At 44.2% G+C, this 22,922-nt stretch overlaps 1 protein-coding gene across 1 annotated transcript; it reads left to right on the top strand.

Moving 5' to 3' along the window:
- Window positions 1-629: 629 nt before the first annotated feature.
- On the top strand, window positions 630-13,119 carry PNLDC1 (PARN like ribonuclease domain containing exonuclease 1). The gene is made up of 19 exons (XM_082758192.1): window positions 630-652; window positions 1,107-1,164; window positions 1,296-1,369; window positions 2,281-2,314; window positions 2,462-2,585; window positions 3,257-3,345; window positions 3,824-3,924; window positions 4,994-5,073; window positions 6,108-6,245; window positions 7,185-7,254; window positions 7,490-7,575; window positions 7,774-7,829; window positions 9,039-9,106; window positions 9,866-9,919; window positions 10,134-10,176; window positions 10,725-10,797; window positions 11,990-12,165; window positions 12,338-12,436; window positions 13,011-13,119. Exons 2-19 carry the CDS (start codon window positions 1,115-1,117, stop codon window positions 13,081-13,083), a joined length of 1,488 nt encoding a protein of 495 aa, XP_082614318.1. The 5' UTR covers window positions 630-652; window positions 1,107-1,114; the 3' UTR covers window positions 13,084-13,119.
- Window positions 13,120-22,922: the final 9,803 nt, after the last annotated feature.

The following is a 22,922-nucleotide window of genomic DNA, read 5'->3' as shown; positions in this document are numbered from 1 at the left end:
ATGGATTTGTGTCGTATTCTTGATTCCAAAACTATCAATGCCTTTCTTCTAAGGCTAGGCTAAACTGTTCTCATGGTTCAGCCTTACTGCTGGTCACTCAAATACCAGATTTTATTTTGTAAATCAATAATTTTTCAACAAATTTTCATTATTTCATTTGTGTTGTTTCAACCTGAACACTGGGAAGGTATTTGTTAGGTATTTGACCCTTGTATGCTGGCAGTCTAATTTAGCAGATGGCCATCAGGTGAGCATTTACTGTGGTCACAAAGTTACATGCTAAACTCAGTAAACACACAAAAACAAAAAACAACACATAAGTTTGCATTCCCCTAACTCATCTTTGCAGCCTTCTTGCAACCCTTCCCAGGTCTCGGTGCGGAGGTGCACGCTGTAGGTGCAAGATGCCCGCTGCCCCTCGCCCCTCCCCGTCCCCCAGCTGTGTCGGGTGTCGCGACCCGCCCCTATATCGCAGCCCGTTTCCCTCTTCCCGTTCAGCCCCGGGGCAGGCGCGCAGGCGCTGGGGGGACGGGGCGGAGCGGGGCCGTGTCCCGGGGTCTTGGGGTCCCGGGGGCGATGGACGTGGGGGCCGCGGGCTTCAGGCGGCTCCTGCCCGCCCTGCGGGACCGGGTCCGCAACGCCGCCTTCCTGGGTGAGCGCCGGGGCCCCCCTGTCGCAGCTGTAGGCTGCTCGGGGCAGCAAGCTGCTGGTGCTGGCTGAGAGCGAGCCCCATGGGCATGTGGGGGTGTTTTTGCGCTTTTCGGAATGAGAGCCTTGGAGGCTGTTGGAAGGAAAGTGGGGACATGCAGAGGGAGGCATTAAAGCAGCCTTTGCTTTGGAATGACCCCCGAGGGAAGGGGAGAAAGCAGGATGCTGCTCACACTCACTGTGTTACATGCAGGCAGTGAGGGTGCTGCCCTTCTTCAGGGAGTGAGAGGGTTTGCTCTTGCAGCAGTTCATCCCTTTTTTTCTTCTGGACCTGCTGTTGGGTTTAACAAAGAGGTTGTGGTGAAGAGAGGTCCTTCAGAGATCCTTGGCCAGGTGCTGGCGGAATGCACGCCTTGTATTTTGTTTATTTTGCTTTGTTTTGGTATTCTTTCTAACAGGCCTTGATATGGAGTTCACTGGCTTACACTCGACTGTCCTACAAAATAACCAGCCCAGGTAAAGCTGCTGGACTTGAATCGCGAGGAAGAATTGCTGTTCAGGCTCTGTGAAAGCCAACCTGTGCATTGCCACAGTTCTCACTTTCCTTCCCCTTCCCTCACCCCGTGCTTTGGATTTTGTTTTGGTAGCCTGTTTGATTCCCCCGCCGAGCGGTACCTGAAGGTCAGGCAGAGCGTGCAGCGCTTCACAGTCACCCAGCTCGGTAAGTGCTCCGCAGGGAGCAGTCCCACCAGGGCCCCCTTGCTGGCTGCTGAGCCCTTGAAGCCCTACCTGTGGATTCTGTTCACAGAGCCATTTGTTGGCAATGGTAGGTTGGTTGGTTTGGTTCTTTTCTGATGTTTCTACTAGCAGCTTTTTAATACTGTAAATAATTTAAAGTCAGGTGGGCCATATGCTTCTTACTGATCTAAAGCTATTCATATTTAAATATCCCAGGTACAAATACAGAGCTATAAAAAACAAGGGTGCAAGCAAGAACTAAGTGATAGCAGCTCCAATTCAAGGCTGTCGTTGACAGCTGATACGATGTATGTGTAAGGGGACTGTGAGAGAGAAAAACAAAGGGTGGTATTTCTGATGTTCCTAAAATGGAGGGAAAAAAAAGTCAACAAGAGAAGGGAGCACTGGTGGAGGGCTACTGAAAATTTTCTTAAGAACCAGTTAAAGGTTAGGAGTGAAACTCGGGAAGTGTTTTAAATATTCTTCAAACACTTAATCTACGTAAGATCTTAATGTGTTTTTTAAGGATTAATAGGAAAATGAGGACCTAAATACCCAGCTCCTTATACATGCTTTTGTAGTGAAGCTGGACCCACTGGTCTACGTGTGCGTAGTTGGAGACTTTTGTCACTGACTCTCCTCTTCTCACCCCTTGCTCAGTCTATTTACTGCTTAACCAGACCTGACTTCTTGCTTAACTGAGCACTGAAGAGCTTTTAGGGCTGTCAGGGAGCTAAGGAGTGGCCTGGCAGTTTGTGTAAAGGTTGCAGTGTGGTGTTAGTAAATGAGAAACACACTCCTTCAGGGATCTCTCACATCACTGATTTCATTTTCATGGTATTGTAGACATCAGCCCAACATCACTATTTCAGTTCAGGTCTCTCTTTCTTGCAGGGCTGGCAATATTCACAAAAGAAAATTCAAACAAGTAAGTAAAAAGCATCCTTTCCACGTAGACTTGGGCTTTTCTGTTAAAACGAAGGCAGCGTGGTTGAGCTTTTATGCAGAAATCTCTTGGGAAGGGCTGTGTCATTTCTTGTAATCATCTTCTAGAGATTTTTTCTTTTCATTTTAGGTATGTGGTGCATTTATACAACTTTTTTCTCTTTCCGTCAACGTTGGGAGTTACGGATGTTGAATTCACCCTCTCTGCATCTAGCATTCAATTCCTGTCTCATTACGGCTTTGACTTTAATAAGGTATGTAGTCTCTATGCCAGGAATCTAGAGCAGAGGAGGTCTGTGCAATTCTAGGAGAAACTATGATTAATATCTCTAAATGATACGTTCTTGGGGTAGGCAGCTTCTTCCTGATGTATGAATCCATTGTGTTGTTCATTAGGAGGGAGAGTGAGCACTGGTTTTCTGAAGGGCCTGAGAGGCAATATCCACATATTTGTCAGCCTAAGACAAATTCCCCTATCCCCAAAGATGAAAACACAACTCTTTTGAGCTTAGAAGTCGCTAAACAGAGCCCAGTGGGAGTTTTTAACTTTCCATGAAGGTGGAGGAGTCTCAGTGTACCTGTACCTTATGCATTGCCATGCTTCCCATAAACTGAGGCTGTTAAATAAGAGCACTGTTTAGCAATTTTGGATAGGTCGCATCATACGTTGGTATCTTGATGTTTGAAGAATCTCAGTAAAGGAAAGGTAAAAGCAGAGCAAAAAAAAAAAAAAAAAGTATCTTCCTTTATGAACAAATACATCTTGGATTACCTACAGTTAATGTTTTTGGAGAAGATATTTTGAGAACGAGAATCACCAGCACTTCCTAAATACATGTCAGTTTTGGAACTGACTAACCTGCTATTCTTTAATTTGGTGCAAGAAAGTCCAGGGGAGATTAACTAACCGTTTTTCTCCCTTCAGTTCCTGAAAGATGGAATCCCGTACATGAACGAGGTACAGGAGGAGAGCCTGAGCCAGCATCTCTCAGAGGGCAGCTGGAGAGTCTGCAGGTGAGCGTTACTCAGAGGGGTGGCTCCTGTACTAATGCTGTTGACAGCTCTCCTTCACCCAGATCACGTTTTGTAAATCAGTAAAATGTTGATCTGGATGCCTTGCTGCCAGTTCTTCCTGCATGCTGTGGTCTGCCCAGAGGCGGACTGAGATCACAGAACCATAGGCTCACTGAGGTTGGCAGGGGCTTCTGGAGGCTACCTGGTCCAACCCCCTCCTCAATCAGGGCCACCCAGAGCTGCTTGCCCAGGCCCACGTCCAGGTGGCTTTGGAGGATCTCCAAGGGGAGTCACCCACACAGTACAGAAACACGCTTCCTGATGTTTAGATGCAAAATATCACAGGGTACAACCTGGAGAGTTGGCTGGATATTTGGGAAATACTTCTGCGTTCCTACAGCAAGGCATGAGTCTCAGCTATAAAATGAACAAACAAAAATATAATTTCTCTCCCTCTTTTTCCCTGATCCTGCTTTAGTGCTGTGGGCAGGGATGTGATGAAGAAGGCTATTGATGAAGTGACCAGGTGGATAGTAGCAGCAGAGGAAGGGGAGACCATGACTCTGAAGGATCTGAGCGGTATGGAACAGGGCGCTTCCCTTGGGTGCTGACAGGCTCTGAGTGGCTTCATCACTGCTGAACATCTGTGGCTGCTGGTGTCCTTTGCTGCCTGTTCTCTTAAACAAGTCTCTTAAGAATGAAAGCACACGTGCCCATCCTGCCTTTACAGCCCTCTGCCTCTGCCTCCATTCTTGTCAGGAATTCGTCTCTGAGCTCTGCTTTTCTGCGCTATTGTGGCGTTGGGTCTTCCTGTGGTGGAGGTGCTGGGATGAGGAGAGCTTGTTTTGTAGTAACTGGGTTCTATTTTGTGCTTCTTCAGAATAGTAAGTGGAGAATTTGTAGGTGATCTGAATCAGGAGAACTTTGGGCTTGTTTGCAAGCTGAGAAGTCTCTGTGCTATTTTGGGGGAGAAGAAGTACATGGAATCATAGCAGGGGCTAATTTGTAGGTTTGTTCATGGAGACCAAACCTTAATCCTCCAGGTCAGGGGGTGAAACACAGGAAAAGGTTAGGAAGGACTCTGATACTTTTTTTTTTTTTTTTTTTTTTTTTTTTTCTTCCCCTCAGTCCAGTCCAAGAGTGTGAAATACAGAGGGTAGAGTGTGCTCAGTTTCATATTTACTACACCTGCTGTAGTAGATATGATAATGAAACTTAATTTATTTAAGCAATGAGACTGATTAAAGTGTCCTTTAGCATGCTGTTCATAAAACAACAGGTTAATTTGTTATCAGCCACCTCTCATCTGTGCTTGGCTTCTGAGTGTGTTGCTCTGACACCTTTCACAAACACAGCCAGTCTTTCTCAGAGCGCTCATAGTTACCTTTCTCCCTCTTCTTGTTTTCAGTTGGTCTTTTGCTTTCCTCTCTGTCCTCACAAAGGCTTATTTGACTGAAATTCTCACTGTGACTTTTTTTTTTTTTTTGCTGTCATGACGTGAATAGGAATGTACCAAAATCATACATTCAGGCCTATTTTTTGTACAGTGGAGGAGAAAAATCTGGTCAGTCCTTCTGTCTAGAAAAAGTGTTTTCCAAATAGGCTTCTCTGCCCCTCTGAAATTGTCACTATTTCTTTTCTGCCTTAGGCTCTCACATGCTTGAAGTTCAGCTGGTTCTGAGACAAGCTCTCCAGGATGTTTGGACGCAGCCTCTTGAAGATGGTGAGGTGAGCTGGAAACTTGGACCTTTTGAAGAGGGGATTTCCATCTAGATAGACAGAACTGGTGTTCTCGTAGAGGCACCAAAATGTTGCTTGTACTTTTCATGATAGGGGGTCCAGGAGGAGAAAACAAAACAAAAGAATGTACTGGGCAGTGCTGATTTTGGATCCCTTTCCTTGGCATATTACAAAATTGAATAACTTTTGGTTTCTGTTTCACCTGTAGCCACAAAATACATTGAGCTGTGGAAGTACTTGTCCTTGGAGGGGTTCTGCAGGGACTTTCTTCCTGTCTTTAGACTTTGACAGATAACTCTTTCAATACCTTCCCAAGAATGTGCAGTTTTAGCTTTTTTTTTTAAGTGGTGTTTTTCTTTTTTTTCATTTGCTGACATTTTGCCATATAGTTGCTTTGATTACTTTCACTCTTAATATGGCTTGTTATAGTGGGGTATGCCTTTTTCTTTTTTTTTTTTTTTTTTTTTAATATTTGGTGCAGTATTTTCTGAATTAAACTTAAGGCTGGGGAGCTCTCAAAACATGGCATGAGTCTTAACAGTCAGTTGCTTAGATATAGATTACAAAAATATATATTTTTTTACATTAGTACTCTTTTGGCTTGATAACAAATGTCAGCAGAGTGACAGATTTACTCATCCCACTCACCTGCAGCACAGCCTTTGAGGATTCAGTTTGTGTGATTGCTCTTTTCTTCTGTTTTTCAGTGCCACAAGCTTACAATATTGGCATAAAGTTAAACTGAATTATGTTTATTTGTGGTCCAAAATATCTGTGGTAGGAACTATCCCATTAAGAAGAGAAGCATTAATGAGACACCATTAGAACAGGACTTATTTTTTTTATTACTGGAGCACTGATCTCAGTAGGGAAGAGAAGTGAGGCCGTTTTGAGGTCCCAGGAGTGTCTGTTCTTCATAGCCTGGAAGCTGAACATGAGTCCTCAGCATTACTGAACCCCAGTAAGCAATGCACATACAGCTAGTGTGGGAGGCTGAGGTATCCAACATCTGTTCTTTTCAGGTAATGGTGAAAAAAGTGAGTCCGCAACAGCGCCGGCTTCTGGAAAACTCTTCTTATGACTACTGCCGGAAGGAGCTGATTCTCACGTCTGCCCGGGGCTTCACCAACCTTTTCCAGACACTTGTTAAAGCTAAAAAGGTGAAAACCCCCTGTCTCTACTCTTAAAAAAAAAAAAAAAAAAAAAAAAGAGAGAGAGAGATGAAAAATTAATTTACTACACTGGATGTAAAGATAAAAGATAAAGAAGTAGTTTGAGTGACTCGGTTCATTCAGTGTGATCATCCTGTTTATCTGTCAGAAAAACTGAGATGAATTCTTAGACTGCAGTCGTGGTTAGAAAAAATGTGTGTTAAACACAACATGATCTTACTGACCAGGTTCCTCTCCCAAAGCATGCTCAGCGTTATTGATCCAAATGCTGGATTTCCCTGTGTTACGCTTCTGTTAATCCTGCAGACCAAATGAGGCTGAGGAGAGTGAGTCAGAAGCCATTCTGCAATGTGTTTTTTAAACTATTTGAGAAAAAGCGGAGTCTGCAACGCTGAAAATCCTTGCGTTACACAGCATGAGTCACCGTCGAAGAAAGCTGAGCAGATTCTTGCCTCTGGGGCAAGATACTGTGCTTTTCAGCATGTGGCAGACCTGTTTACTGGGCCATGTAGGCTGTCAGTGTGATTGTATATGGCAATTCTCATGTTCTGTATGCAGGTCACTGAATGAATTTCAGCTTCAGAAGAGTTTAGGCCTGAAAGCTGTCCTTCCCCTTCTGGTTAGGCCTATAAATGTGATCGCTGAAAGATGCTAGCACTGTTCAGCTGAACTGAGAATCTAGCTCATAGTTTCTTAGATCTATACAAAATAGGATACTATTCAAAAATACCCTCTTCAGACAATCCACAAGTCTGATTTCCCGAAAGCACTAGTCCTGCAGTGGCCTTTGCAACCTGAATGACTTCTTGCATGTGGATGCTGTCCATGGGGGGAAAGAATTACAGCTGTTGAGCAGGTCTGAGGTGGGTTACATCTGAGTCCTTATGCAGAAAGCTGCTCCAACAGGCTATTATGTTCTTCCAACAGCCACTGGTGGGACATAACATGTTCATGGACCTCTGTCATCTTCATGACAAGTTCTACAAACCCCTTCCAGGTAATGCTGTACGTGTCGGCTGTCCCTGTCTGTGCCCCAGGCTACTGCCTTTGCAGCAGGGACGGGAGGCTGAGCACAGTGGGCATTCAGCACCCCAGCAGGTAGCCCTGCAGTGCTTGGTGCTAGTCACCTCTTCTGCACTCCAACTGCTGGAGCAGGGCATCATTCCTCAGGTGAAATACAGTTGGCTTTTCCTCAGTTTCATAACGTTTTTATCCATGCATTTTGCTTTCAGAAAGCTATGAGGAGTTTAAAAGGAATATTCACAACCTGTTCCCTGTCCTCATAGACACCAAGACTGTAACAAAATCCATCTGGAGGGTAAGATGTGATGGTGCTTCTGTGTGGCATTAGAGCTTGTATTTTCTCTGCTGGGTGAAAGACTTTCCTGAGTGGTTACAGAGCTGTGACTAGTTCTAAGTGTTGCCATGAGACACTCTGACCTGAGGTCTCATTTAATGAAACAGCAGTACCAGCAAAGGAGCTCATGCGGTTTTCTAACACGTTCTTCTTTTACAGAATCATCAATTTCCTCGAGTATCTACTCTTTTGGAGGTGTATGAGGTCCTGTGCAGGTCAGTGGTGGGCTATAGAAGCTTCTGCTATCACTTAATTTTCTTGGGAAAGATACTTTGTATATTCATTATTTCCCTTCTCCCAAATATTTTCCAGCTGGTTACTTGTCTTTCTAAATTTAAGAGCAAAATGTTTTCTCATCTTTCTTATAAAATTATTGTCGAGTGAAGTATTCTAAAAGTCACTGCTCACATCAGAGCTTTATGGGCCTAGAGTCCATAAAATGTATTCTAGTCTATACCATGTAACTGAAATGTTTCATGTTAGTTATGTGGTTGTAGTGACCCCTACGTTCCTGAATACCAAGCAGGGCTTTAGAGCTTTGAAAGGGGCTTTCCACCTTCATTTTATTGGTCTCAGGGTTAGCTTGCAGATAAGCAACACACAAATGTAAAATTGCGTGTAAGGCTATGGCATGTTATGAAATGAATAAGTTTAAATTCTCAGTGAAAAAATACCCTAATTTCAAATGCAAGCTCCCAGGAAAGGGCTATTAGCACTCAGCTCAAAGCTCTAATTAAACACAGTGATCAAGTGGAGCCTCAGTAGATACCCTATTTCATGAGCTTAACCATGATGTGGTTTTCTACGCTTGTTCTTTGGATATGTTGTTTTTGCGTGTGTATCAAACACTTGGTAAGAAAAAGCAAAATTTCCTCTTCCCCTCACCCCTACTCCCAAGAAGTAGATGCCAAATTAGAGCTTATAAAAACAGCACTGTTCCTTGTTTTGTAGCATTTTCAGACTGCAGATTCTCAGAGTTTTGGTGTTTTTTTTTTTTTTCTTTTATTTCAGTCACTCCATAGGTATCTATTTAATCTGTCCCCCATTCAAATAGCACTCAAACAGAGCCATCTAAACCACCTCTCTCCTTGAAGTTCTTGAAGTTGTCCATTGATTTTTTTTTTTTTTTTTTAGTTTAGTTCGCATTTTTATTTACAATTAGAGCAGGTTGCTGCTTAGAAAGTTTGGCTGTGGGAGGAGACTGAGGTAGTTTTTAGGAGTTAGTTTTCAGGAAAACTGTTAGTGTTCAGCAAAGAATCTCAGCCTTTAATAGGATACTACCAAAGTTCCTTTTAAACTGTTCAATAGTTTTTTCTGAAATGAAGCCACGGGTCACTAGAGAACAGGAAAGCCTGGCATATAACTTGTCTTGTCCTTCCTTGGTATGTTAGAGACAAAAATCTCACACATCCATTTGTCTTCAGCAACAACCTAAACCCCACAGATCCAACGGGCCCAGTGATTACTCTCGCAAGTGACTGTTCACGATACGGTATGTTTTTAAGCACATCTTCAAAGTTGGGTAGCTAAAAGGGTTTGTTTTATTGTGTGGATGTCCACATGGAAAGTGCGAGTGAATGTTGGTAGGACTGCTGAATTCACACAGGGCTTCTGATGTGTGTCAGTCCTGGCCCAAGGCCTGGGCTTGCAGAAAGTTGCGTGTTCCTCTCCTCCCTGGTAGCTGCTGGGGGTAAGGCAGGGCAGGACACAAAGGTTTACACCACGCTGCTGGCATAAATGGCATTTGCACTCAGATGGGCTGAACTGAGCCCAACTTGGTGCAGTGAAGAGTCAGCAGCCCTTGGGCAAGGGGAGGTGGGAAGCAGCGATCCTAGAAGAGGGAGCTAGTGGCAGGTAGGTCCCAGAAAACAGCTGAGCTAGGTAGCTCGCAGACCTTTCCTGCCTGTCCTGGTGTCCTGTAGCCCATGGCCTTCTGTGTTTCGAAGCAGTTCCCATGCCATCAGTAGCATAAAACACAATTCCTTTTAGGTTTTCATGAATGTTCATTTTATTTTTTATGTGCATCTTACTAAGCTCTTCAGCTGTTGGTATAACTGCTGCCTTTTTGTTGGCTGTGTTTTAAAATGCCTTGTAGAATTGTAGACCTGCTATTGGGTGTAAAGGCTTTAAGGGAAGGAGAGAAACTGCTGAGGGGGATGGGGGAAAAAAAAAATTAGGATTCTGTAGCCAAGCAGTTTCCACAGTGTGATGGAGGCTTTTATTTCTTTTTAATTTTGTTGGACACTTACAGCTGAGAAGAAATCCCCTCATGAGGCAGGCTATGATGCATTTCTCTGTGGTTCAGGTAAAATGCTTCTCAAACGCTTCTTGAACTTTTTTTATTGGGGCTTGGCGATTCATTTCCTGCTCTGTTTACTCCATGCTAAGTAATATTTATTTATACACAGTCTTATTCTTAGTAACTTACCTGCACTTTGAGTTTTTTACTTTCTGTAGTTCCATTTATTTAGTTATGTTCTTATATCTTTGATCTAAAGTATCGTTGTTTCTCCTTCTAGTTCTTCTGAAGTCAGCTCATTTGCTACTACGCAGAGTGACAAAGTGAGTGGTGTTTACGTGTTTATCAAAAGTCTTGTTACACAGATGAGTCTTACAGAAAACAGTCCTGAGTTTGCTCTGGCTGACTTTGTGTTTTTCAGTCTGACCTTCCTTTTGGATAACAGAAAGTGTTATTGAAAATGTCATTGTTCTAATTAGATTGTTATTTTATAAATCTGAAAGTAGTAGATTTATGTCAAAGCTGACATTTTGAAAAATGTAATCAGGGGCCATGAAATGGCTCAGAGGTTGGGAAATGGCATAGTGAATCCTTTATCCTCGAACAAGCTCTCTCAAGTTCAGTTCACTTGGGTAAGGGTCAAATCATTTTCCATTACTTTCCATTTTTGAAAACTGTGTGATTCAGTGACTTCAGCCAGTTAAGTTCCTGTTCAAATCCCTTCCCCCTGCTTGCAGCTTTTTGGTATCTTCTGCAGAAGCCAAGCCTTGGAATACCTATTCCCTCACTAATCTGGGGGCTCTGTGTTCCAGAGACCTTGTGTGGCACTGCAGTGCTGGAGAGACAAAACATTGTTCCTTTTTGTTTTCAGATGTAGTGATACAGCGGAGGCTGATCCTTCTTTCTCTCAGTATCTCACTGCGTTAGCTGAGTACCTGAACAAGGTGAATTTCATCCGAGGTGGTGCCTCAAGCATTGTGCGTATGAATTGCAGGTCTGTAACCACTCTGTGGGGTACGTAGGTCCATAGCCTAGCTGATGACTTCATTAGAGGACAAAAATCCACCAGTGCCTGGGCCCACCTTGGGAGAAGTTGTCTCCATGCAAGTGACACAAATGACCTTTCAAAATGGCAAATGAGTTGAAATTCTGCCTCATGAAACAGAATCATAGAACCATTTAGGTTGGAAAAGACTTCCAAGATCATCAAGTCCAACCATTAACCTAGCATTGCCAAGTCTGCCACTAGACCATGTCCCTAAGCACCACATCTACATGTCTTTTAAATACTTCCAGGGATGCTGACTCAACCGCTTCCCTGGGCAGCCTGTCCCAGTGCCTCACAATGCTTTCAGTGAAGAAATTTTTCCTAATATCAAACCTAAACCTTCCCTGGTGCAACTTGAGACCATTTCCTCTCATTCTATCACTTGTTGCCTGGGAGAAGAGACTAACCCCCTACCTTGCTACAGCTACTTTGAGGTAGCTGTAGAGTGTGATAAGGTTTCCCTGAGCCTCCTTTTCTGTAGGCTAAATAAGCCCAGCTCCCTCGGCTGCTCCTTGTGAGCTTTGTTCTCTGGATCCTACATCAGCTTTGTTGTGCTTCTTTGGATGTGCTCCTCGATGTCCTTCTTGCAGTGAGGGACCCAAAACTGAACGCAGTACTCAAGGTATGGCCTCACCAGAGCCGAGTACAGGGGGACAATCAGTTCCCTAGCCCTGCTGGCCACACTAGATACAAGCCAGGATGCTGTTGGCTTTCTTGGCTACCTGAGCACACTGCTGGCTCATGTTCAGATGGCTGTCAACCAATACCCCCAGGTCCCTTCCTGCCAAGCAGTTTTGCTGCCTCATTGTATTAATATTGTTACCTTACAGGATGGCATTAGTCACTCTACACTGTCCTAACACTGTGCTCTGTAGAAGAGCTTGCTGTTTCTCTGTTTTTCTATGTAGCAATAGTTTGCCTTTATGACTCCAGTTTAGAAAAATACTGGGACAAAAGAAAAGTAACCTTGCACCAACAGTTGTGCAGTATGCTGTCCTATTTTTGTCACGTTTCCTGATTCTGTTGTAGTTCTATAGTTCTGTACTATTCCTGAACTCAGATATGTCTCAACATTGCATATTTTCCAGAATTTTTCTGGGGAAGATGTACCCAGCCAACATCCCCCTCCCTTGGTTGTCCGTGTCCGAGGCTGGCCACAGATGAATGAAAGGCAGATTTACCAGGAGTTAAAAGCTCTTTGTCGCTTTGATGTCAGAAGGCTATCAGAGAACCAGTTCATTTTGCTCTCCAATAAATTTAAGCAGTAAGTGACTGGAAAATCCTACCTTTCTGTCCCTTGATCCTCTTTGATCCAAGTTTTCATCCTCCTCTCTCTCTGTTATGACAGCTCTTAGATAAAGAGATTTCTGTCCTGATCTGTGGGATGCTGTAAGCAGCCTGCAAGTCATGGTTAATGACATCTGCTTTCATTACAGTGTCAGGCTTGTTCTCCGCAATTATAAACACCACCCTCATCTGCAGATCTCTGTCTATCGCCACTGGAGGCACTCTCCACGTGTGAACTGCTTGTTGCAGTGAGTTATGAAAATCACATGAATGGGGAGGAGGGAGGGAAGGACATCCTGTTCATAGTGCTGGGGCCCTGTCACAGAAGCAGTGTGCTGCTCTTTCTGTGTCCTTCTAGAGATCGGGGAGTTGAGAAAGAGGTTCCCATGCTGACTGCTGGATTGCTACTTGTGATCTTTAATCCCTGGGCAGCAGGACTTCAAACGAGATCTTGATTAACCAGATCTAAGTTAACCCAAGAACATTTCACCATGGAGAGCACAAAACCATGTGCCATCATAACAGACAGAGGATTACCTTGATGAGCTGCAGTGCTAGCTCCAATAAGCTCAAGGAGAGAGAGGCAGAGTCTCCCAGGTGTGGGAGGGCTGTGGGTTTTTCTGGAGCAGAGTTGAAAGCTCAGTAGCAGGGGAGAATTCCAAATTCGAAATGCATCCCTCTGGAAGGAGAGGTAGCAGTGCTAATGAATAGTGAATTTCTGGCCTGACACAGTTAGAAAAAGAATCTCAGTTTTTAATAAGAACAAAATTCAGACCTGAATATAAGTAGCCTTAACAATGTTTTATCATTCTTGTCCTTTAGAGTGTCTGGTATTGTGGCACTGTGGTCTCTCTTGGCCTTTGTACTCGGAGGACGTCCTTGCTGTTCATCGTAAACGACTCTCTTTCAGCTGAGACATGAGGAACACCGATTTTTTTTTTTTTTTGAATGCTTGTTCTGTTTTGTTTCATTTTCCCTTCATTCAATAAAGTATATATATATATAAAAAAAAAAGTGTTTTAAATTTATTTCTTGGAAATGAGCTTTTGAAGAGGATGTGTTGGTTTCTGGTTTGTATTATTTTGTAATCTGTTCAAAGCATAGCCCCCTCCTGAAGAGGTAGAGGTGGTTCTTTTGATGACTAATATACTTTGTTCTAGTGGTTCTTCACAGCTATTCATAACCTTGGTTTGTTCTTAGTGCTTTTGTTGCTGCATAAAACACATTCGTGCTGAAGTTCTGGAAGTTATGAAATGAAAGACTATTTTTAACTTCAATTGTAAAGCAGGGGAAATGTCACTGTTTACCAAACAAAAATGGGCAGAGCTGATGGAGAAACCACTCTTGAAGTTCATGAAGGATTGTGGGGAATGGAAAATAATTTTCAGTGCTGTGACTGTTGTGCAGTTCAGTGGTAGTGGATCTGAAGATAGTCGCAGATAAGTGGAATTTGTCAGCTTGCAATTTGTAGAATATGCACAGGTCAGGTGAGTTGGCATGTTATTTGTTTGCTTCTAGTGCACAGCATGTGAGGGCTCCTTTATCTGAAAATATGATGAGACATCGCGCTCTGAGAAACTGAGATCAATTTCTACAATATAGCTAGAGTATTTAGCAGTCCAGGGACTGCCATCTTCAGAAATATTTCTTACAGATATCCTTCTTAAAACCAATCTGCCCATCCATGATTTCTAAATCATGGTCCCTAGATTTCGTTAGTCACCATAAAATTTAAGGGGGCTCATGGTCATACAATAAGTAGAATCTGCCTTTATTATACTCTAAAATGGGAATTGCTGCAGAGGACCTTAAAGCAACAACACAGGATTGCAGTGTGTGTGAAGATCACGTGCACCCTGCTGCTAACAGTTAGCTGCGTTGCTGCTCTGTAGGGCACTGTGTCTTCAGATGTGGTTCGTGAGTTCTGCACAGCTTGTGGTTTGTGCCTCTCGTTTCATAAGATAAGTCAGTTATTTGTCTGCATAGGAGCAGAGTTTTTTTTTTTGTTTTGTTTTGTTTTTTTTTTTTTTTTTGTAACCCCTTCAGTGATGGGGTTTTCTTTTCTGTCACAATGTTCCTTTAAACGCCAGTGTAAGTAAGGTTCTTTTTGTCTTCATCCCTATAGACCTCATGTGCAGACGGTCTGTGTTGTGTAGAATGGGGAAAGTTTACACTAAGAATTACATGTAGTGCCATTCATTTTCCTATAAAAACACATCTTGGGATGTGAGCTAGGAAACGATACCCTTGGTCTATGGGCCCCCTATTTGGTTAGCTATCTAAATATGGGGAGATGCAGCCTCCCTTGCATCTAATCTTTACAAACTAGGGATCACAAGACTATAGGTGCTGTTACCTTTGAGGAACACTGCTGCTTCTAAGAGAGCATGCACTTTGATTTCAGGAAAAAATAAATCATTTGTTCTGCCTTTAACTTTTTGCTTCCTTTCTCCCATTTTCTTTTCCAAATGACAAACAGACAAATACTGAATTGGCTCATGGCAGTACTATGGCAGTAGTTTATCCTCTAAAGAAACATGCTTCTCTTTGGCAGAAAGCAGAGGTCCTTTCACCCCTTTTTCAGGAACAGCCCATAGATCTGACCATGCCTTCTCCCTGTCCAAGGCACAGACATACCTCACAAAGCCAAATACTGTACTGAACCAAGACTTGGGTTTCCTGCATTAGAGCTGGGAGAGAGAACTTATAAATAAAATTGCTCTAGATCTACTAGATATTCCTTTAAGTCAGCTAAGTTTGCATTCAGATTGTATACAAGAAGAAGAAATATGAGCAGGTTTCTGATTGCCTCGGGAGAATTTGCAATCACAAGTTGCCAGTGTGTAATAACCTAGGGTCACTCACTTCTGAGAGCATTTTAAAGATAACAATCATGCGTGCTCTCGTGAAATAGGTTAGCTGGGGGCTAGTCTGACAAATCAGAGCAGCAGCTCTTATCTGTGGGAACAGATTTACAAGTTCTGAGCAGCTTTAGATCAAGACGACATCTCCCTGAACATGCCAATATGGCCATTCTGACCTCAGCTGTTGATTTTGCTCCAGACTAGGGAACTGTTACTAATCCAAGTTGGAAGTATCAAAAGTAGTTCTGGTTACACCCACTCCTACACGCCTTCTGCAAGGAGGGGGAAGAACTTCAGAGTCTTATAAAACCAGCTCAAGGTGCTGCAACCTGCCTTGTAACTCCAGCCTTGAGGAGGTGCATGCCAAAGTTGCTGGGTAGCTGTGAGGGCTGGCAGCTCAGAAGTCAAACCTGCCTCCTGAAGTCAGTGACAAAACCCAGCAGCAAAAAAGTCCCCAGCAGCAGTTGTTGTACACTTGCTTCTCAGCACTGTTAGGAAGTTGCACTGAATTCAGCCTGTAAGGTTGGAAAGAATAATTCCAACCCTCACTGAAACAATGGTAAAGGTCCCTCTTAAATATCTTACCCTGCAGTGTAGAATTGCAGGTCAGAATGTATCTACTTCTAAGAACAATTTGATTTTTTATATATATATTTTTTTTAAATCTTCATGATTAGATGCCTATTTTCTGAGTTAACCTCTCTGCCCCTGGCAGGTAACCTCTCAGGGCATCTCCTGCTGCAGAACACCAACAACAGAAGTCTTGCAGCAGAGGAGCTCAGCACTGCTTTACGTTAAAAGAAATACCATCCTGCCAGACCTTTGTTGAGGAATTTTATCATTGCCATTAGCTTTGAAAAAAAAAGAAACAAACACCAAAACACTTCAATTATGCAAAAAGTCTATGGTGCCATAAATGTAAGAGTCCAAACTATCACTATTTTTTTTTAAACAACAATCTGCTCATGGCTTCAGTGGCAATACTCCAGTTACTGGCATTGGAGGAGAGCAGAATTTACTTCTTGGTTAAAGTCAATGTATAGTTTTTGTATAGAAGAAAGCTTTATATATCCCTCTGTTTCATAGTGGTGTGAATTAATATTTCTTAGTAATGTTATGCATTCAATCAAAATACACTGTAGCTGAAAACCTTGCTGCATATTGGAAGAGCAAGGTTACGGATACCTTGCTGGAAGAATCAAGAGGAACAGCACCATACTAAGCGCCAGTGTCACTCACCCTCTTGATGCTATGTAGCCCAACAAGTCAGGGGTGCTCTGGCTGTGCTGCAGCATCACAGCTGAGTCTGAACTTTGTATGCTGATCAAACAACTGAGGAAATTTCTGTATGCCTTTGGGCTTGTCAGACAACATGAGAAAATCTTTCTGTGCAACTGTTCTGTTAACATGTCATGTGGAGTGCCAGGTTTGACTCTGATTTTCTGATTTGATCTTCCTTTTTCCTGATAGTCCACCATCTCCTGTAGTCTCCATTCTCCAGAAGACTCATTGAGGGGGCAGTGGATCAAATGCTGCGGACATACTTGTTCCAACATCAGTTCTGCTTAACTAAAGGGCATGACAGAAGGGAGTGCTCCCTTCCTGGAAGGGAAACGTGTTGGTCAGGTCCCCTGTAAGGCAAGTGTCTGAAGGAGAAAGCAGACCAGCCACTCTGGGAAGAGCACGACTCTCTGTATCTCTTGGTTTGCCCTGCAATAACAATAATTACTCCTGAGTCACGCTGACCCAGCTGGAGGTGTCCTGAGGCGGGTTCCAGCATCTGGCAGCAGATGTGGCTGCCGTCAGAGCCATAACCGGGGCTAGGCCACACATACCCAGTGAGTGCTGGCAGAGAGTTGTCCTGGTGAGGGTGTCTGAGTCCTATGTATTCAGTCAAAATGCCTGTGAGTGAGCAGTGAGGAGGGAGGGAGGCTGCTGCCTGCTGCCCCAGAGACATGGGGATCGATGGGGCAGAAGGTGAATGAGGGAGGCTGTGGGACACAGGCCAGGGCAGGCAGAAAGGGGCCTCAGCAAAGATGAAGACTGGAAGGAGAGCACAGGCAGGCAGGGTTGACAGAAAGAAAGATTTTCTTCTGTGGGGGCTGTGACTTTGTTTCAAGGCAGGAGTCCATGAAAAGCGGTGAAGAATCGTACTGCAGAGATGCCTGGGGGAGGAGGGAGAGCTTATGCTGAGTGTCTCGTGGAGCTCATGCAGGTTTTCTCTTGCTGCAAAACCTGCCTTGCTCTGATTTGTGGTTTAAACTGGTTTTAACAAAACCAGTACTCCAAGTGCTGTGTGAGCACTTTCAGGCTCACCTTCGGGTACAGAGCGTGGAGCAGTCCCAACCCCGAGGGGTATCTGGGCAGAAGCTGCTGGCCTTCAGGCAGGAGCACCACATGCAGGAATGCCCCTGGCTGCCATTCAAGCACCAGTGTTTGATGGTGGACTTGCTATTTCTGGAGTGTATATATACAGGTATCATAGAGAGACCTGTATAAGGTCCTCTCCAGACAGATTTTAAAAGAAAATAGCAGCAGCAACTCACTTGGTAAAAACAAACAAACAAACAAAATCAATTCCAGTGCTATAAGGCTTGTTTTTAAAACATCTATGGGGTGAAAATCTACAATGGGTAATGGTTACTATACAGGAGAAATGTATGATGTCCTGCAAAACACATCCAGGTTACAAAAAAAAAAAATAAATAAATAAAAGGAGGAAAACAGGCTATTTAAAACATGAAAATAAGTTGTTTAATGCCACCCAAGACATACACAAATTGAAGAAATCCTGAAGTAATTCTAAGTCTGGACCTGGTCCCACCTACTAACACCCTTGAGGTTCATCTGGGTTTCTAAGCAGTGAAAACTGCTGAAGAATGATCAGCAACTCTCATTCTGTACTTTCAACTGATACAGAATATTTTATTTGTTCCCTAAGACTTGGAACAAAGTGATACTAGTGATACTAGACACAGCTGTGGCATGTTCTCTCTAAAAGATGCTGCTAGAAACTTCTGCTTTGCCTCCGGTTTTCTATTACTGAAGGTCGTGCTGGCTATAAAATTTCTCATTATTTAACAAACTGCTTGCAGCCAGCATAGCCAAACAGGCTATGTTCACTCACCCACCAGAACTGATTTGTCCTGTGCATAACACACACAGCAGGCGTGGCTGTTCCTACACAAAGAAGAGGATTTGCAAACCCACAAGCTCCACAGCCGCCTGCAGTGCTCGAAATTTGCCCCCTCCCCTGGGATGCGGTAGCGGAGCAGCTTGATGTAATTGTTCCATAGGGCTGCTGGGTCATGGGAACTAGTGCCACAGGAGACGTGCTGGGCTCCAGGGGCTGGGCTGGGGCTGGCGGCTGAGCCAGGGGTGCCTGGGGGCTGTCTGCAGCCGGAGGCATCCCCATGAAGGGGGGATGTTCATGCATCTCAGCTTGCATTGATGAACATCCTGCATGTACCATGACTTGGCACGACAGAAGAGTGTGGTGATGGGGGACAGAGAGGCAGCTGGAGCTCTTCCCTAATCCCATAGGTACCTGTCATCAGTCTTCTTTACCTTTGTGCTTCCAGTGCTGTCACTCTGGAAGAGGCACCTGGAGGAACAAATCTCTTCTGTCGGTGGCTGCTCGGTCACTGTGATGAGGGACACCGCACGGAGCAGGAGGCAGGGCTGCTGCAGCGCGAGGCACTGCTCCATCCCCTTGCTTCAGGCAGTTCCCAGGCAGAACAAGCTTGCCCGTGGGCTATTTCTATTAACAGTATTTGTGCTACAGCAATGGTCACAAATTGGTGACACACATGCCAAGGCACATGCCTCACTGCAGGCAAAAGCAAGCGTACAGGAGGACCCTGGTCCCACCCTTTCCTCCCAGTTGTTGGCTCCCACCAGCTGCCAGGGTCAGTGCGTGCAGGAGAGAGATTGGCTTTGCCTCTTCTCAGCAGGGGAGAGGGGCAGGGAGAAGAAGCAGGATTTGGAGAGGAAGGCAGCAACCTGAGGTGATGTGAAGGGGTTAGCTACTGCTGACCTTTGGGGTGAAACTGGGTGGCCTCACCTACACATCACTTCCTCCTCATTGAAGGTCACTGTTTCTCTTGGGTTTTTGCAAGTTCACCCTCTAATTTGCTTCAGGCTAACAACACTCAGCAGCACGAAGCTCGCCCAGCCCTTTCAGCAGATACAGGCAAGAGGGCTGGAGCAGTCCGGGAGAGGAGCTGGCGGCCTGCAGCAAGGAGCAGTGCTTCTGTCCTGCTGGTTCCCTTCCTTCCCACCCTCCTGCTGGGCACCATCCTCAGTTTCTGTGGTCCATGCTTTGGAACATATCTTTCTGGTTTGTGCGTGTGGGTGGATTCTCCCTATGGTTATCCTCCAGAGCCTTTGCCACCTGGAATGGGCTTTGCACCAGCACTTTGCCCCCACTGAGTCCAAAGGCACCACTGGGGACCTATCCTGCCTCTCCCTCCTAGGGAGGTGCTGCTGGCAGAGTGCACCCACAGCACTGCTCCAGCCCACAGAATGAGGCAGAGATCCTTCACATCCGCTTGCACTGAAGACTCACAAATCTTTCTGGGCAACCTCACTTAGTGACTTTAGAAATCTAATCTTTATAAATGTCTAAATGACACTGATTTAGGAGTCCCGCATTTCAAAATGCCTGTGAGTCTGACAGGCACAGCAAAGATGAGGAATACCATCACAGTGACAGTGATGGTGATGGAAAGCGTCATATGAGGCCTCTGCTGCAGAGACCTCTTTTGGACAGTGATGAACAAGATCAGACTGGAGAGAACCGTGTGTGTGTGTGTAAAATTAGGCAAATTTATGTTGGAAATGGAGATAATGATTGCATTGCTTATTCCAGAGCCCTGAGAGCAGGGCTTGTGAGTCCTTCACGTAGTGGAATGCCTCATCCTGCTGATCAGGCAGGAGAGGCTCAGGCCACCTGTGCTGGCACTGTAAGGGGAACAGGATGCTTGGGCACTGCTCTGTGCTGATGGCTGTCAAGGGAAAGAGCCTGGTGTTGTCCCCAGTGGAGAAAATGATACCCAGCATGGAGATAGCTGAGGAACTTCTCTGAACAGGTGACCGCAGGTCTGTTAGTGCCAGCTTGTATCTAACAAGGCATCTGAAGGGAAAGACAAAATCAATGATGACCATATTTAAGACATGTGCAGCACATTTCCTCCTCTTCATCTCGAAGCAAAGAAACCAGAGGATGTTACCGTACCCACCTAATCCCAACATGGTGCTGGGAAGCACTAAATTGGCAAAGGCTGCCTTCAGAAATAATGTGCTGTCTTCTAAACCATGTGACTTGATCTTGTTCAGCCTTGCTGGTCATTTGCTAGCGGGGACAACGTGGTGTTTTACTGTGCCATGGTGTCACTTGAAGCACGTGCTGTTTTCTCTCAGCAGGAGGGGCATGTTCTGCCATCAGTTTGCATTACTGCAACTGACGGAAACATATCAGCATCTAATCAAGTAATTTTTACCTTCCTAGGTATTATAATTCAGAGTGACTGCAAAGAACTTAATTTCTCATGAGTCCCACATATTAGGAACAGAAAAGAGAGAGTCTCTGAACGTTACTTTAATTAAATCACTTCACCAAAGGAGAGACAGGTTTATTGAACACCCTAGAGTCAGAAGCTGATATGCATTTTTGTTCTGCATATTCTATTACAGATATTTTACTGAGTGATTCTCAGTTCTCCATTACAGCTGGGTTGCAAAGATCTCATTTCAGATAGGAGAGAGGGAAAGTAAAAATAATTTCTTGCAGGGAGAAAGTTACTCATTAGAGAGGACTGCTTCTAAGGTTAAAGTGAAATTCTGAAAATTGTGCAAATGTCTAAATTGACAGTATTCAGCTGGTGGCACAGCAGATATTCTCATTTAAATAGCAGTGCTTGCAAAGAATTAACTAGAAAAAAATAAGTACTGTGTGGACCTACTGACCTTACTTATGTGCATGGGCATTAATAACCCAGAACCCTGAAGCAATGAAGCATACTTCTTCTCTTGTGGATCCAGCAAATGTCAAAATGTTAGCAAATTATCTGTATTATAAGGTGTTTGGTCAGCTAGTAAGTACTATTAATAGAAATCAAACAGACAAAATCATAACTGTCACCAATGAAAAAAAAATCACAACAGCTTGCTAAAGTCATGTTTATGTAACCTAAAAGTTTGTGGATTTTTTAGAGCACACAAAGGCAGAAATCAAAATAATTTGTGTCCCTCTTTGTTAAAATGGCAATTAATGAATTGTGTTAACACATAAACATACACATATATAAATACATAACTCACAGTCTCATTTGATCTTGCACTATTTGTTATCTAATGTATTTTGCTCATATTTATATAGAACTGAAAAACAAAAAAACAAACGAACAACAAAAACCAAACAACAACCCAAACCCTACAAACAAACACTGTAATACAAAACAGATTCTACAAAGCAGCAGACATCTTTTACTGCTTTTATGGTAATAACAGCTGATAACATTCATTGCTTTGCAGGATTGAGACCTACATTTTCCATGAAAGTTATGAACTTCTTTGTTGTAATTTGTCTCCAAGGATCTAGCTGGGGTGCAGCAATGATTCCTTCAGTTCTGGGTGTGCTGATTTCAGCTCTAAATATTCAATAGAAATTAAAATAGACCTGTGCAAGTTCATCTTCTTCACAGGCTTGTGCTCACTGAATTATTTTCATCCCTATTACAAGGAAAAGGGAGAAAAGATTTACTTGGAAGAAGGCAATTTCTGCAAGAATTGTTGCACTTTGGTGCTAATTAAAATAACTGAAAATATTTACAAAGTGAGCAGAACTAAGTCTTGATGAGGAAAGAAGAAAACTTGTGTTCACGGAGCTGCTTTGCTTTGCAAATGCCTTTCAATGCCATGTGTGTTTATACACAGCACAAAGAGGCATTGTGGAAGCAAACAAGGCACCTTCCTCCCTCTGGTCACGTCTCTTCAGTTGCCTTTCCTTTGCACACACAGGGCTCTGCACTGTGTGGTCCTCCCATATTTTCCATTTCAAGTAAGCGCTGCTCCTAAATAAGTTGGGCAGACCTCAGTGCATCTCACCTACGCTTGCTCTTCAGGTGGAGTGCTCAAAGCCTAACTCACCCAGGCCTGCCCTGGAGCTGATGGAGGGAAACAAGCCCAGGGAGAGCACAGTGCCTGTGCCAGCACCTGGGCAACTCAGCCTGGGCTCTGCCCACGCTCCTGTTATTTTCTCCTGTGGGATTTGCTTGCCTGACCTGTAGAGCACACACTTCAGTCAGATGTAGCACCAGTAGCAGTAACGGTAGTGTTACAGGATAAAAGTTGTGAGGGAAATGAGGACTGAATATTTTCCCTCTGAAAACCAGTGCTTTGGCCCTGCCTTGTCAGGCCGTGAAGAATGCCTGCACATCCCTTTCTCCGGTGTCCTCTGCTGAAGCAATTGGATGGGCTTTTTCTGTTGCTGGTGCCTGTCCAAGAGGCATTGCCATGCCCCTGCATCAGCTTTGGAGAAATAGTGGTAATACAGGAGGCTGGGGGCTGGCTGAGAGCATCCTGAGGGTTGTGACACTGTGCTGGAGGCTTTGTTGGTAGTTGTTCTGGACTAGGGCAGCTGGCTGACACTGGACAAGAGTAAGACAGAGAAAATGAGGAAACATAAGGTGCTTGAAATACAGCATCAGCATCACATGCTGTGACTGTGGTGGAAAAAAATGAATTCAGTCAAGCAAGTGGGACTGTCCTCCCTGGACCCCAGCCAGGAGAAGGCAGCAGAGGAGAAGCTCTGGAAATTCTGAGTGTCTGAGAGGCTGTTCCCTGTCTCCAGGATAGAAAAGACAGGAAA

Source organism: Aythya marila, assembly GCF_965140915.1.
Source record: "Aythya marila genome assembly, chromosome: 3".
In the NCBI taxonomy this organism is placed as follows: domain Eukaryota; kingdom Metazoa; phylum Chordata; class Aves; order Anseriformes; family Anatidae; genus Aythya; species Aythya marila.
Note: the sequence above shows the minus strand (reverse complement) of the source record. Positions and strands in the feature narration are given on the sequence as shown.